At 40.5% G+C, this 16735-nt stretch overlaps 1 protein-coding gene across 4 annotated transcripts in view; it reads left to right on the plus strand.

The window, feature by feature from the left end:
• SEMA6A (semaphorin 6A) overlaps nt 1-16735 on the plus strand; it is a 112573-nt gene that overhangs the window by 70999 nt on the left and 24839 nt on the right. Inside the window, exons 12-19 of one of the 4 annotated variants that reach the window (XM_015849990.2) lie at nt 2656-2811; nt 4252-4428; nt 5129-5269; nt 5365-5445; nt 7533-7591; nt 9089-9109; nt 9258-9308; nt 15871-16035. In XM_015849990.2, the coding sequence (XP_015705476.1) occupies nt 2656-2811; nt 4252-4428; nt 5129-5269; nt 5365-5445; nt 7533-7591; nt 9089-9109; nt 9258-9308; nt 15871-16035 (851 nt within the window). The remainder of the gene's footprint in view (nt 1-2655; nt 2812-4251; nt 4429-5128; nt 5270-5364; nt 5446-7532; nt 7592-9088; nt 9110-9257; nt 9309-15870; nt 16036-16735) is intronic. The other 3 variants (XM_015849991.2, XM_032441554.1, XM_015849992.2) reach the window with 3 other exon arrangements.

Genomic DNA, 16735 nt, shown 5'->3' on the forward strand with positions numbered 1-16735 from the left:
TATGCCTTATGTGTAGTACTGTCATTCTGCAGTTGCATGCAGAGTGTTTGACAATCTGAACAGCCTGTTTAGGTACAGATATGAATGAAGATACCAATTGTAGTAATGAAATATCAGTTAAATTGCATTTGTGCAGAAATGACAATTTTCCCACTTAAACCAGATTTGTGTAATGTAAAGCAAGCCAGACTTGGATCCACTTGGTCAGAATGAAAGCCAGTTGAATAGTAGTACACGTTACCTGTTGCATATTGGTTTAGTAATGAGTGTATCTCACAGCAAAGCCTGCACTAATTCTGTGCTAACATACAGCTTACTTGCCACAGAAGATGTATCTGGGTTGGGAGTAGGAGGAGCAGCATTCTATCAGAATGGAGACTTGTTTTATCTCATTCCTTCTGAGTTGTTTTTCCCACTTCTGTTTGCATGTAGATCCATTTTTGTACTCCCTTCATATTTCCTACATGCATCCATTTTGTTAGTTATTACTGACAGCCCTTTGTTAACACATTTTCACCAGTGACATTTTGCTCTGAGGATATGATGTAAACATAAATAGACTTATTCTAGTCTAGTGCTACCACTTTAATATATGTCTTGTATCATCTGTGATATCTTTCATAACTTTTAAAAAAATCTAAAGCTTTATGGCAGCAACTAGGCTTCTAGGTAAGTCCAGATTTGGCCCGTCATGTTGTAGAGATTTGCCAAGTATACTGTCCCTATGCTGTGTTTATTCTGAGGCTGTCATTCAGGAGAAGAACCTGGAATTGCCTGAAAAATCTCATCAGTTTTTGTGTCTATTTTTAGTCTGAGCCCTAGAAAGGCACCTGCCTGCATTGGCCCTGGATTTTCTTCTCCTTTTTGCCGTGTTTCAGCAACTCACTGACTTGATGAGCTGCTTTGGTAGACTAAGATGCCATGAGAGTTCTAAGGTCACTTATTTGAAAATGGTAGGCCTTCATGGAATATTGGCAGGGAAGAAGGACAAGGACAAAGAATAATGCTCCTTCTTGTCAGTGGGACGGGAGAAGAGAAAGTTTGTGAGACAGTCCAATGACATGCTAACAGCATGGGACAGGATAGTACTGCTTCTTCTAAATCAGTAGGAGGTAATGTGAACTGAATCAGTGAAATGTTTAATACAATGCTTGGCCATCAGTGTGCTAAATAAAATAATCATTACTTGTAACTTGAAATTTGTAAGAGATGCAAAAGATGACTTTGAAATAGGGTCATTTCTGCTTGGTTGTCTCAGGATGACGGAGAGACATTAGTGCTCTTGTTGTTCCTAACATTTCTCAGCGACATACTGGGACATTTCAGGGGCCTTGCTTCCCTTTTTTGCCAAGACAAAGAGGAGGGTTTACTCAATTTTGTGTTTACTCAACTGAGCCACTCTTAAGATACAAATAGGGTTGATCCAATCATGTGATTAGGATTTAGGAAGAAATAACCCTCTAGATTAGAGAAAGCCTGGGTACTGCGGTGCCAGAAAGCGTAGGCTGCTCCCTAGAGAATTTCACCTATTGAATCAGGGCCTTTGCAAGGACCTAGTGATGACCTTGATTTATCCTTTATTGCTAATTCTAGATGTAGTTACCAAACAATCAGAATATCTCGGATGTTGCAGGCACACAGAGCAGTGAAGGACTAAAGGCACTGACGCAGTTTGCCCCTTCCTACCCACATAGTACTTTGTTACCTAAGGTTTGAACGTTTATCTAAATCTGAGTCACAGATATTTTCAAGGTAGTATTACTCCATTGATGTCAGTAGCTCTACCCACCTTAGATCAGATGAAGATTGAACTCTGCAGAATGTTTATACATGAATGATACATCTTCTGTCTTTTCATCTCACAGTGTTTCAAGGGCTGAGGAACCATAATGGTCCAGGAAATTAGATCAGATGAAATGCTGGAGAAAATGATCCTTAGAATCTTAATAACAGGCAAAGAATTATGCTGCTTCCAGTGTAGTAGTTACCTGTTGAGGCAGGAAGGTTAAATTAACTCAAAGGAGAGGGCAGAATTTAGGAACGCAGTAAGTAGATTTGCATTTAAACTATCCAAAACGATGTCTCAGTAGAAGTCCTTTATGTGCTATAACACTTAAGTTCTCTTGTCCAGACCTTCTTAAAGGATAATACCAATGCTCAAATGGGTGCTTTCTGGATTTTCATCAAGTCCTCTTTCTACCAGACAGCGTTGAAAGCAACATCCTTCCACACATTTTATAAAAGCAGTTTTCCTCCTTATGATAAAGACTAATTTTATTTTAGGGAAGACTCTGGTAGGCAAGATGCAGATCAGAGAACATCTATACCAGTGAACAGCACCAAGTCAAATACAAGCTTACAGTAGCTAGGCTCCATGTGAGTGTTTAGACTAAAATCTACATGTTTCAAACTCTTCCTAAAGAAATGCATTTGTGCTTTTAGGTGGCAACATGGAAGTACCTTTGAGTGGTGGTTAGAGCAGACTTTGGTGTTTTCCTTAGGGTCTGAACAAGCCCAGTTTACTTTCCAGTCCTTTATTTAAACTCTTACAAAGCACTCCGGATTTCACTGAGGGTGTTGTGACAGTTGTTACAGAAAGGAGATATACACATGTATAAAGTAAGTGTTCTCGCTTTACATTCTTGATTTGTTTAGACCTGGTTGTTGTGCTGGCTCTACATCATTAGAAAAATATGCAACCTCTAGTGAGTTCCCAGATGATACTCTGAACTTCATCAAAACACACCCACTGATGGATGAGGCTGTACCTTCCATTGTCAATCGACCCTGGTTCCTGAGAACAATGGTCAGGTAAGTACCAACAAATGGGCTCTTCCTTGTTGTGGCTGTGGGTTGTGCTAACGATCTTGTTTACAATACTCTCAAATTCTGTAGACATCTATGGTATGCTGGACATGACTCCAGGTAGGAAAGATGGTAGTGCTGAGCAGATGCTGTAGAACTCCCTGATCAGGTTCCAAGACAGGAAAAAAAACTCAATCCTTTCCAACTACACTGTGCCGAAACTGGATTGTGGAGGAAATGCAGTGCAGGGAAGACTGACCTGCGTCTTGGCTTATGGGTCAGTGTTTGGACAGCTCTGCAGGAAACTTTGGGCAAGGATCAACAGATAGCCCATGGATACGTATACAGGATACAAACATTCCTGCCAGGATATGTTCACAGGATATGAAAATGTCTGTTCTGATATAGGCTGGTATGCATTACTGTTTAGAGAAGTGTGCAGTGAAAACAGACCACATAATCTATATCCTTTCTATTACAAGAGAAAAATAATGAAGAGGAGATTTGAACAAAGACTAATAAATCAGCAAGCCTCAAGTACTCTGTACTCTCTCTGTGTAAATATGTTCCCACTCTCATGTCATGCTGTGATCACCTCACCGCTTATCTACTCTTTGGTTGTAAATGGAATGATTTGAAAAATTTTGCTCTATTTTCCTCTCTTCCTCTGTATGAGGGTGGAAGACCCTGCTACTGAATTGGGGTTCACAAAGTCCTGGTTCAATATTACCCAGCTGCATTGCCATGCAATATTGCCATGTTGCATTTTAGTTATGTGTGTCTGGCCAAAGATGAGAGCAACATGCTCTGCACAGTGCTTTCTTTTGACCTCCAATACTGGGTAACCAATAGTATCAAATCACCAGCCCTCACTCCCAATAAATTCTGTGATCCCACAGTTTGATACCTTTTTGGCAGTACAATCGGTTAGTGGTTGCTATGTGATTATTTTTAGTCAAAGAAAATGGAATTTAGCTTTTCAGCATCTCACTAACACAACTTTTCCTGACAAATAGTTGAATGCAGATCCGTTATATTCTTAATGTGGTTGAGCTTGAAATTAAAAAACAAAAATCACAGTGCTTATTTCCTTTCCTTGCCTGTAGAAGTCATCAAGCTAGTACTTTGCTTTTGTTTGGAAGGATAATTCCTAGCTCGCCTCGGCCTCTCCAAAGTTCTTCAGCCTTCTGCTTGAGGTTTGCTGCTGCAGATATGTTTGCAAACTGACATCTGGACATGTACACAAGCACACGGAAATTCCCTGCCATTTCAGCAGACAAAGTGGTGCAGTCTGTTTTGACTTACAGGGTTATTCTGCTAGAAAAAGTGCTTAAATATGTTATATGATCTCCCAAAGGCTATCACACAGATATTTTAAGTGGAAAAAGTGATAAAATAAACAGCAGTCTAATCCGCATGATGCAAGATGCTGTATTGTTATTCCAGATACCGCCTGACCAAAATCGCTGTTGACTCTGCTGCTGGGCCATATAAGAACTACACTGTGGTTTTCTTGGGATCAGAGAAGGGAATCATCCTGAAGTTCTTGGCACGGACAGGAAACAGCGGTTTCCTAAATGACAGCCTTTTCCTGGAGGAGATGAACATTTACAACCCTGAAAAGTGTGTATCTGATTCTTTTTACTCGTGTATGGGTGACTTTTGACACTTCTGATTTCCCGGAGAGCAAGTTGTCCCATGGAAAGGGAAGTAGTTAGAGAAGCCAAGTTTTTCTTTTGAGTAGTTTTAAATTGTTTGGAGGGATGTCTGGTTATCAGCCTCTACACTGAAATAAAATATTTTTCAACCAGTATGCATAGACAATAGCCCATCCTATGCAGCAGTTGACGGATAATTAAAAGAAAATCTGCAGAGGAAGATTAATTTTCTAATCCTGTAAAAAGCGTGATTCCTTTCCCAGTAGCTCATCAACCAGTAAGATAATCTGCAAGAGAAATTTCTGGCATTTTAGCCTTCCTTATATATGCCTAAAGGGACACTGAAGTGGGCCACAAGAATGCAGAAATTCCAACTACTTTGAGTGCTGGAGAAGAATAAACATAAAATCTGAAGAGCTTTCAGAAAGCATGTCTGGTTTGCATTCTCTCTCCACCTTTCCTTCCCTTGAACCATGCACTTTTATTACTTGGTTGTACGTCTTTTTATCTGTGTTTTTAGTGGCTACTGTGTATTCTTTCACCTTGTCTTGTTGGGTTTTGTTTCTGTTGGTCCTTGTTTCCTTTTCAGACTGAGGAACCATTAGTTTTTCATCTGGTTTCCCAGCAGAACTCTTTTGTAACTGCTTCTCACTTTGTCAAACCAGGTGCAGTTACGATGGCATGGAAGACAAGCGTATTGTGGCCATGCAGCTTGACAAACCCAGCAGTGCCCTTTATGTTGCCTTCTCCACCTGTGTCATCAAGGTTCCCCTGGGGCGGTGTGAGCGTCATGGCAAATGCAAAAAGTAAGTACTTTGGCCAGCACTTGCTCTCTTGTCAGAAGCCTGACTGCCAGGCATGAGAGCATTCCAAAATGCTTCCTCTGCTCTTTTTTCTCAAGGGCCTGCATAGCATCCAGAGATCCCTACTGCGGCTGGGTGAAGGAGAGCGGGGCATGCACACAGCTGGTCCTTGGTGCTAAGTGAGTAATGACTCCTGCTGGACAAGTACAAGGCAGTGGCACTGGCGCCGGGGAGACTTGGACTGAGCTGTTTGAAACATGGGGCTCTCAGGGAAGAAAAATGTGTGAAGTGTTTGTTCCTGCCCGATTTGCATTCTCTGAAATTTCTCACAATTATATTTTTTTTTTTTTTTTTTTTTGTGGTGTGAACTCTCAGCTGACTGGTAACTGCTGAAAGAGGAGGAAAAAGAAAATGAAAGAGCTGTACTAAAGCCCACGTGTTGTTGAAAAGAGGGAACTGGATGGCTATGTCTGGACCAGCCCACACTGGAGCCATCACATCTGATTAAAGAGGCAATAGAATCCAAATTAGATTACTGTAGCAATTTGTCCACTGGAAACAAAACCAGTCCTTCTAATTTACTGTGCATTACTAAGAGGAATCACAGGGCACAGAAAGAGCTTAAAGTAGATTCAGAGAAGGGCTGGATTTTCCCTTGCTTAGCAGTAGAATTTAATTGCTTCATAATAATAGAAACTCTGTGAAGTTTCGTTTAAATGTGATTACCTAAGTCTCGTTATAGAGAGCAGATCTCTTTCAAACATCGTATTCACTGGCTACATCTGACACTCTGAGGTAAAGCTTGACCTCTAGTATAGTACAGACATCACACAACCACAGTACCCACACAGCCAATCCAGCTTAAACCTACTTCTGTACTGGTTGAGTTGTCATTCCTTTATTTATTCCATGGTCTTAATTAGCTATTTAAACTCCAATTGTTTTGTCCATTGTGGATATTGTAGCTTTGCCTGTCTGAATATGCTTTATCACAAAAGCAGGAACTGGTTGTTTTGTAGAATAACATTAAAGTGCACTTGTGTACATATAAGGGTTTGCGCTCTTGAAGTACTTGAGTTTTTTGCTCTCGGCCATGACTAGCTTTAGGGGACTTAAGCACCTTACCATCAAAAGTGGCTCTTCTGCTGATGTGAAGTTTTATCTGACCATGAGAGAAAAAACTTATTTGCTTTGAGGGTGAAAAAGCACTGTAACAGGCTGCACAGGGAGGTTATGGAGTCTCCTTCTCTGGAGGTATTCAAAAACCTGCCAGGACACTTCCCTCTGCAAGCTACTCTTGGGATCCTGCTCTATTGTGGAGTTGGACTAAATGATCTTCTGGGGTCCCCTCCAGCCCCTGCAACTCTGTGATTCTATGAGACAGAGGTAGTATAACTTGTAGTGGTGCAGTCTGCAGGGGTGCAAGGTGGGTCACTCTCTACCCAATGCATAGCACTTAGGAAGAAGATGCAGATCAACTTTCAGATGTCTGATGAACTTCTAAATTATCCAGCAGGATAACAGGTGCCTTCCTGGTGTAGGTGACAGTTGAACAGGAGTTTTAAGAACACAAGTCTGGGAATTAGGTGTATGCAAGGATAATTATACCTCAACAGCAGGATCCTAACTAGTGTAGACAAAGCTTGTACTGGAGGTTTTCCAAGGCTCTTATCACTCCTCTTTTACCATAATGGGAACTTTATAAAGCAGCTTCACAGAATTTCTGGCACAGGTTAAAAGCCTAAGTTGGGCATTCCAGTTAGGAAAACCTGTACATATTTATTAATCAAGGCCCTTAGATTCATTGTAATTCACTTTGTGATCTGGACCATATGACCTGCAACATCTTCCAATGCAATACTTAAATCATTTTGAAAATGCAGGTTGTTTTGCCCTAGCACGGTACCTAGCCCATAGGTTTGCTTCCTTCTTACATCAGAGTATTGGTGCACTTTAACTGCTGCATGGACAAGTCTAGATAGGATCATAATTGCTCCTGACTATGTCATTTTTTTCATAGTTAACAATTTAAAAATATATGAATGTTTGCCTCCCTTGACAAGAAGATACTTTCAAAGAAGAAGCCACGGAATCAATTCCTGATGACAAGTGATTTGAAGGCCAGTGTTTCAGTATTTTAGACACTTTAGGAAAGTTTCAAAGAAATGTCCACTTTCATGATGTGTCTTTATTTCAGTTGCAGTTTATTTATTTACTTTCTGTGACAGTTGTTACTCATGCTGTTATGTTTCTTTCTATTATTCAGGCTGGCGTTTGAGCAGGACGTAGAACATGGAAATACAGATGGCCTGGGTGACTGCCAAAGTAAGCAAAGCTTTTGCCTTCTTTTTACCATGTGTAACAGCATCTTTCTGAATGCCATAAAATCACCGTTACCTGTTGGACACTGTACACTCTTTTACAGCAATGTAAGCCACAACAGGGATTGCAATTGAAGTTAAAGATGAAGATGCAGATAAAGCTAATGATGACATAAACTGTTGTTAAGATGTATCTAAGGAACCCAGTTGGTGTGATTTCTTAAAACACTGGACTTTGTATAATGAGAAGACTTCCATTCTAGAGGATATTAATCACAACAATGAAATAATGAATTGGATGTTCATTGTCTTCATCAGTCACAGTATTTGAATTGTTTAGCTGTGAAGTAGGAGCTTGGCTTCTTGGTGTAGACTGTGACTTGAATTACACTCCTGTGCAGATCAGGGAGGCCATGAAATGTATCTTCAGCTTTTGTTCTGAATCAGTAAGTGGGATTTGCTGTGTTTGAAAATGTTAGTGAATTTTACACACAGGCTGGAAAACGTGTCAGTGTTACAAGTCAAGCACCACTGTTCCTGCCTAAGAAATTTTAGTTATAAACCTTACATACTGTCAGCATGAGCTGGAAGCTTAAACATTTACATTTTGCACCAAAATGCTTAAAATTACCAAACAAAGAACCAGTCCCTGTTCAGGCCTCACTTATTATTGTGATAATTATGCCCATGGGTGTACAGGGATTTCAGCCCCTGCATGCCTTTGTCTTAGCTGCATTTCCCTCTGCCTGTCCCATAAGATAGGGTCACTTATATTGTCTCTAAGCTTTTGAAGGAGAAATACATACAGTCCCTCCTGTCCTCCCTGTAAAACAGTATAGCACCAAAACTAGGTCATTTCCCAGCTGGGACAACCTAGCCCTTTTCAACTATCAACTTATTTCTGCTCTTCTTGGGCAAATAGGTTAGACAGGAGTGGAGTCATTGGATATCAGCTGCACATAAAAGGCGAAGAAGTGATTCAAAAAGGGCAGGCTGTGCTCATGGAGAAAGATCCCTGTGCAGCTAGCAACAAAACCAATACCCTGCTTAAACAGCTCTTTAGCTCTGAATGGTACACTGAACTTTGACACTGCACAGGGGTAGATGATAATCTGGCCAGTCTTATTGCTTCATGAGGTCTTGGATCATCTGTGTTTTGTCCTCATCAACTCTTGATACTGGCTGCATCATTTATTGTGCCTTACATTCAAATGGGACTTGACCTTGCAAAAAAAGAAAAATAATAATAATAAAATAAGCATGCCAGGGAGAAAGCTGGCCTTCCTATTTGGTATTACCTGCATGGGTACAGCCACGAACGCTTTTAAAGTCAGACATTGTTTTCAAGTATTTCTGAATATTTGTTTTTCATATGTTCTTAGCATAATAATCACATACATATAGGTATCAGCTGAAGCATAAAGGGTGGCTAGCAGTAAAGTACTAAAAAGGAAAAAATGAGAGAGAAGTAATGATTTTTCCCCTGTTGTTTGTCTTTCAGATTCCTTCGTTGCCCTGAATGGTAAGAAAGTTCATGGTTTTACAATTTACTGAGAGCAAAACCATTTTGGAGGAATCACTTTGTACTTAACTTTTAAGTATTTTCATATTTTTTGTCCTATTTAATGTTTTTATGTTCTTTTTTTTCCCCCAATTTATTTTGTTCATAGACATTTCAACTGCTTCACCTGATCATGAAATGTCTTACGACACAGTGTATGGTCAGTTTATGGGTGTTTTTTTTTTTAAAGTGTCTGTGGACCCTTGTGTTAACTAGTAGTTCCTCTAGTCAAAGATCCATTAACCTTTTATTATTTGTTTTGTCTTGCCTTTAAGGGCCTAATTCACTAATCACAAGTGAAAATAAGTACTGCCTCCTGATTTGCATTCCCTCTTTTCTAGTCCTCTCTCAAAACTGCTTAAGATGGTTTATTTTATTGGCATGTCAGCAGGCATGATTAAAAGCTTGCTTCATCTGAATACTCAGACAAAGGAAGACTTGGATACAGTGATGCATATTATCTGTTCCCTGGGAAAAGCAAGATAGCTCACATCCCACTCATGAGGTATCCAGGCTGGTATCATGACTCCTCCAACAGCTAGTCAACAATAGCTTTGGGAAAGGATCAGAACTGTCCCTGGGTGATAGAAAGACCTCTCTTAAGAAAAAGCAATCATAACCCATGTTAGCTGAGACTGGGTTACACCCTGAGTTCTGAAAGTTTTGTTCACTTCTGCAGTGAATCATTTATGTTATCCATTCTTGCAGTATCTCATACTCACATGGTGCTTGGTCTTTAAAAAATCGAATTTACACAACAAATTAGGTGATCAAAGCTGAAAAGAAGCATTTCTGCCAGCCTAGGATAGCTGTTTCCCTCCAGGCAGCTGTTAATCTGCACTTGCAGTACTTGCAACACTTTGTTCTTTGTTTGGAAGTGGATTACATTGGCACTGGGAGTGCAGAGTGTCTTCTGGAGGAATTACGGCAGAATAAATGATGACTTCAAATTCAAACCTAGATTTATATTGCAATAGCTTCTCCTTATTGGCAACCTGAAGAATGACAAGTGCTCACAAGGATATTGTGTGATATTGTTTGCAATGAAGCCAATGGTGAATTTCCATATGGGATGAGAACTTACTTGTGAAATTGCTTCCAGGCTATGCAAGACTAAAAGTTCATCAGAGCTGAGGCAAAATAAGTATACACTTATCTGAATGTAATTAGAAGTAGACTAGTCTGAAGTTGTGATGATGCAGATCAGATTGATCCCTTCACCTCATGCGTGCAAAATATGTGGGTACAAACAGAACCGATGATAACACAGTGTAGCAAAATGTAAATAACTGAAGGTACATCAGTGCTGTTCAGAATTTAAAATAAAGAAATAAATAAAATTTCCAGTGTTGTTTTTAAACAGGAAATGGAAACTATGCAAGTGAAACTTATTTGCAAGTATGATAATGAAAACCAATGAGGGAAAGATACAAAATCAAAGGCAAGCTGAGACTTCATAATGCATGAAAGGCTGATGGTTTCATCTGCAAATACAGCTTGCAGTTGAAATTGCTATATAACCAATGCACAGAACAGTAATTAAAGAATAAGTAGAAATAATAAAATCTACACTGCTGAATCTAAAGAAAAAGAAAATGGCCTTGAGCCCATTGCTAATATGCGAGAAGTGTCATAAGATTTTTGCTACTATCTTTGAAGGCTGCACAGTTAAAGCTGTAGGCTGCAAACCTGTATCCCATCAGCAACCATATCACTGCAGACTTCATCCAAAGCTGACATTTTAGTCTGACTGAGAAAGCAGGGAAAAAAAAAAAAAAAAAAAAGCTGTAGTCCTAGGGAACATAACATAGGTTACAAAAGGAGTCCAATCTACTGTCCTTTCGTGAATGAATCCAGCTCTTAAAATAGGATCCCACTGCCAAATGTGAGTGAAAAAATGATGACCCAACATGAGCATTGATTCCCATTCATAGTGTCTTTCGCAGGTTTTTTCACTGACTCTGCACAGGTAGATCCTGATACATGATCAGTAGGCAAGACAGTTCTTCCTTTTATGGGTTCAGTTGAAATACTTCTATTTTTGCAGTCAGTCTTTCTTTTCACCTATCAGAACAAAATACAAGAAGTGCTAGTCACTTCTATTGATCTTCCACATGAGGAGTGCAAACAGCTCCAGTGCTGGACAGTCAACCAGTCTTGGTAAGCACTCTCAGATTTGCTAAGTATTACATCTGCTCTGAGGGATTTTTTTTTTTTTTTTCTTGAGGAAACTACAATTTTATAAATGGTGCATCTTACTGTTAAATATGTAACTAAATGGCATTTCAGATTAAGCCTCAAAAATGCAATATATAGGGATGGCAATCAAATGAATGCTTAGAGTGCTTTTGCTGGGCTAAATATATCCACTGGCATTTGAAGCTCCAGGTGAAAAAAAAAAAAAAAAAAAATTAAGAAAAAAAGTCTTGATTACCCATTTCAGCTGATTCACACCACCAAAAATCACCACGGTTTGGTGGACTTATTGCCCATCTGCAGCAGTGTAACCAAAAGGAGAATCAAGCCCTTTATTGCTGTATTCCTGACATTAGCCTCCTTCTGAATTTGGCAGCTGGGATCCTTTTTCTAGGGAACTCTCCCGTGGTTGGTTGTAAACAAGGAACAAAGTGCAAAGCCCTCTCTTTGACTGTTGAGTTACATACATCCCCTTTGACACCCAAGGGAGGACAGAAAGCCTGAAGATCTGCTGCAGAAGGTCAGAGAAGAATGGTGAAAGAGATGCATGTTTAAAAGAAGAGATTAGCCTAGATTCTTCCATAAAATTGTAAGCAGCTTCAATTATCTTTGGAAACATCAGTTCTTAGTGAATTGGGCCCTTATCATTTCCCCTAGCCATATCCCTTTCTCTCTTTGTAGTATTGATTTAGCCTTTCCTACTAATTGTCTAATTAGGTTGCTATAGTTGTTAATAGGATAGTGTGCGGACGTCTTAACCTCTGAGATCCTAATGACTTGTGAACATTAGAACAACTATCAAATACGTATTGAATCCCTGTCTTTGTTTTAAAGCTGAAAAAATCTCTTTATATTTCACAAGTGCGCTTCCAAACAAGCTGTAGTTACAGAAGCACAACCCTTTTGAGTCATTACCTGTGCCTGTAGACCCTAGATGCTTTTACTCTGGTTCTACTACTTGGTTACAACCTAAACCAGATTTTTTTTATTTTTAAGTGTGTCTATTTTGAGTTTTGCACATTTTCTCTTAACAAAGAAGGCTGAAAGGGACTGGCTCTGCAGTTTTCAGATGGACCGTTTTAAAACAAAGGCGGGATTGTGGCTTTTAGATAACTAGATACATGAAAATCTAGCCAATGCTAACATAGAAATACTAGCCATAGAGGTGCTGGCAATAGAGGGAAAACCTCTTGAAATTGTAGCAAAACCAGTTTACACAGTCGGAATGGTAAAAAAGTCATGGTGGGGGGGAAAAAAATGGAGATCCATTCAGTGTTGCAAACTATACAGTACATTGTAAAGGTTTAACAGTGACTGAGTGTGAAAGGGCCAGGAGTACACTGCCTGCCACTTCAGTCTTTTCTCTGTTTACAAGAGAAGCTTAACTGCCTGGTACATTTGTGGTGCCGTTCGGTTCAAAGGTGAAATTCACCCAGTGGGACTGAGTGTTCAGCTGCTTACGAGATGCTGCTTATGGTATCTGGCATGATAGCACTGTCCGGTAGTAAATGTTTGCAGAATGCAGATCTTACACCAGTCAGGAAAGTTGTAAAGCTTAATCTGTTCTTCCCTGCTTCTACCAAACAGAAGAAAGTTGATCTTGATTTCACATGGGGGATTGTTTCTCAGTGTGTACTATACTCGCATATTAGTAACAGAGCAAAGAGACTGATTTCTCCGCTTGTGTGAAACCCTTCTCTACCTAACTACCATCTGGCACACATTAGTATCTTCACAAAGCTTTGGCTTTCCATTACTAGGAAATTCTCCGTGTATTTGCAGCATATGGCTGAGGATTTTTATTTTTTTTTTCAGAAAACGTGTCCCTTGGGCATGTATTTCCTCTAGATTGCTGTATTAAGAAATGTTTTTCTTTAACCATATTCATGGCTTTCTCATAAAATTGACCCTCAAACACATCTAATGGGCATAAAAATGCATATCAAAGACAGGTCTAAAATATGATTGCTACTTGGCAAGATTTTCTTCTACCTCTATGTCCAGCTCTGGTTAATGGCTTTCTTATGTTGAGTGCAGCATTATTTGTAGGTTGATCTAATATTGTACACATTATTGTGGTCATTTAACGGGGTATTAATTTGGGGATGTGGCTTAGTCCTTAGGAAAAAGAAGACAAGGAGATCTCATAACCGTTTCCTGGCCTGTTCCCTGTCCCATTGTTCCTCTTCTTTCTTGGGAATGAGCACAGGAACTGACAAGCGTGAAATGGTGTAGAAGTGAAAGCTTTCACGCTCCAGCGTTTCCTTGCTTCAAAAGGGCACGTGTTTTCAGCCCATGGGGCCTCTACCTGTCCTCTTGGAAACAGGCAGCCCTGCAAACTTTTGGTGATGCAAGCAGAAAGTTTGGATCACAGTCTATCATCTATCTAGCTGTGTTATCAGTGTTTCCAGCCATGCTGTGGTTTATAGGAACCTTTTAAAAGTGGACAGTATTTGGGTTTTCTTTCCTATTTAAGCAACATTAAAAGCTCTGTTTCAAACAAAAAACAGCCTCTAATTTGCTGTTAAAGAAAGGTGGCTAGAGAGACCACAGTTCCTACCATGAGAAATTAAAAGTAATACAATTTTCTTGTCAACATAAGCCTTCAGACTGAGGTCCAGTGATGAATTAATCATGTCTGTGATTAGCGATAGTATCTGAAGGTAGGCTCCATGGTAAGAATACTGAATCTGACTGACTTTCCCTGCAAAGCATACTGGTTACAGGAGTTTGTTCTGTCCATGCACATGAGCCTCTGAGAGCATGGGCCAGCATTGCTAAAGTACTGATGGGGAAGCTACCTGAAGCAGCCCTCTCAAGGTACAGCATCCTAAAGTTTTATGTGCGTCCAGTGATGACAGTGAAGCACAATCTCCTCACTTCCAACTCTGTAAATTTAACTCTAAACTTGGGCTCCTTGTGTAGCTATACTTCTGCTGCAGTGAACCTCAAATGATTTTTCTGAGAAGTATAATATCTGGGGAAGAAGAGGTGAAGAGTCCTTGCTGGAATAGTCAGTAGTCTGGTGGCTGACCTTCTCCCCGTGGGGAGGACTGAAATTTAAATTAGGTTGGTAGGTGGGAGAGTGGAGGACTGCTCTTAGCCTGTCCAGCATTATTTGAAAAGACATCATCTGCCTTTTTGTCTGAATGATCTGATTCTACTCTTTCAGGAAAGCAGGTAAGGGAAAATGGAGTCATTCCACATCAAGAACAGAAGTAGTTTGAGTCTTGCCGAAGATAAAGACATTTTGGTGCATGTAGTTAAAGGGAACTCTCAGAAGCAAGTGATTTTAAAGTAAAAATGTGGTGTGGGAGGAGTTTCAGTCCTTCTTTCCTGGGAGCCAAGGAGCAGACAAGCCACTGGGACATCCTTGTTGGAGGCAGAATTCAGAGACCATAAATTTCAAGCACACTGCATTTTGGGTGCTGTTGTACTTTTTGGGATCAAGTTTACAAAGATGCAAATATATTTACACCCCAGCCAAACCACTGTTCCAGGAGCATATGTCCTGTTAGTCTGCTATTTGTTAGGTTATATTCAAACAGCAAGGAGTTCCTCAGCCATTTTCAGCCATGACGACATATAGAGCAGCTGTAAAACTCATCATCACTGGACTGTAATCCTCTCTTCTGGTCTAGAGGTGTGTGCTGATCTACAGCAGTCTATGTGACAAATGCAAAGCAGATCACATCCTAAATTTTCTTCAGAATGAGCTTGCAGGCATTCAAAGGGGCCTACAGCAAGTGAGCAATGCCACACCTCTGTCCTAACCCGCCAAGTGAGATGTGGATAAGGTGGTAGTTATGGATTCTTTGCCAGTTTTACATAGTAAGGCCTTTTCTTCATTGTTGATTTGATCAGAAATAATGTGCAGCTTCACGATAGCAGTCCTTATGTCAGCACTGTTGTACAATACCAACTCAGACAAGATCAGTGGTGGTGGTGCAAGTGGGCATGAACCCAGCACATCTTCCATCCCCACCCAGAGTCTTATGCCACAGCATCAGTGTGCTTCTTCTGGGCAGCCTCTCATTCCCTTAGGGTATTGTAGCTATTCTGGCATTCCTCTCTAGTTTGGGCCATGCTAGAAGTTGTTCCATTTTATTGCTTAAGTTGCCTTTGAAGTTGCTTTTCTACCTAAGCCACTACCAGGCAGTGTGGGCTGACACTTTGGCATTGTTCAAGCTTCATGTGTTTGAACATCCATCCAAAGGATTTGTGACTCAAATGAAGCATCCTCGTGATGCTCTGCATACCTTTAACACTGCTGGGCAAAAACACAACCATGAACTAAGGTGCAGCCAACTGAATACGTGCAGTCATTGACATTATCATTGACTGGGCACTAGGGAAGTTCCAAATTCTGTGCTCCCTTGGGCAGTGCTTTGCAAGGCCTTTGAAACCTTGCTCAGCCTAAGAGGTTCATACATGAGGAAGAGCAAAGTTTGTGCTCCTGAGCATAAGGTGGCATGGTAAGTGACTAATGAGATTTGTCTTCCCTACCTGTATTTATAATGTAACAGGACATTCCAGTTCACTAGTTCCAAGCACCACCTCTTCCGACTCTTGGGCTCGACAGGGTTATGATGCTAGGGGACGCATGCTGGATTGGAAGGATCCGCTTGGTTCATCCGAAAATACAGATCCATATGTGGCAGTTTCATCCCATAATCATCAAGACAAGAAGGGTAAGGCCTTGGAAATGACTTCCTGTGGTGAGGAGGGAGGGGGGGAGGACTGAAGTGTAAGTGCTTCCAGCTGGCTCTGAGCAACATGTGATAAAACTCCTGTGCTATAATTAAAAGCTTATCGTAAAGTCTGAAACTAAACAGCCAATCTCAAACGCAGTCCTAGATAATTCACTGCCTGAGGAAACCACACAAAACAAATAGAAATGTGTGCCTTTGCTGTGTGCATTGTGCCTGTGTACGGGAAACAGTGGGGACTTAGCTTTCTTTAAACTTGATCTTCCTTACTGTCTGTCAGAGGGAGATTCATAGCTTGCCATTATTCTTAAGGGTGTATTTTCATACTGCCTTTTTTGCCTGAATTCCCAGGGAAGCACAGCAGGTCTCAGCTAATTTCACATTATTTCCATCTCTTTCTGGCCATCAGAGGTACGGAAGCTCCAAGGTCTGTGCTAGTTTAACTGGTGTAGGTATGCTGAAACTGGTCCTAGCCACTGGACCCATAGTCCCACTGTCTTCAGTGGGACCTGAGCAAGAAACACCTTTGAGATCATCATTAGTGATTTTCAAAAGATAGTTTAGGTAATTGCTCATGGAGAGCATTTATGTGTTGTGCTTTTAACACCCAAAAAGGTGCTTTGCTTTTGGTGCCATTATTCCATATTCAGCCCTGTGCTGAAGCACTGCCATGCCTGAGACA

The sequence above is a fragment of the Coturnix japonica genome, chromosome Z (genome assembly GCF_001577835.2).
Source record: "Coturnix japonica isolate 7356 chromosome Z, Coturnix japonica 2.1, whole genome shotgun sequence".
NCBI lineage: Eukaryota > Metazoa > Chordata > Aves > Galliformes > Phasianidae > Coturnix > Coturnix japonica.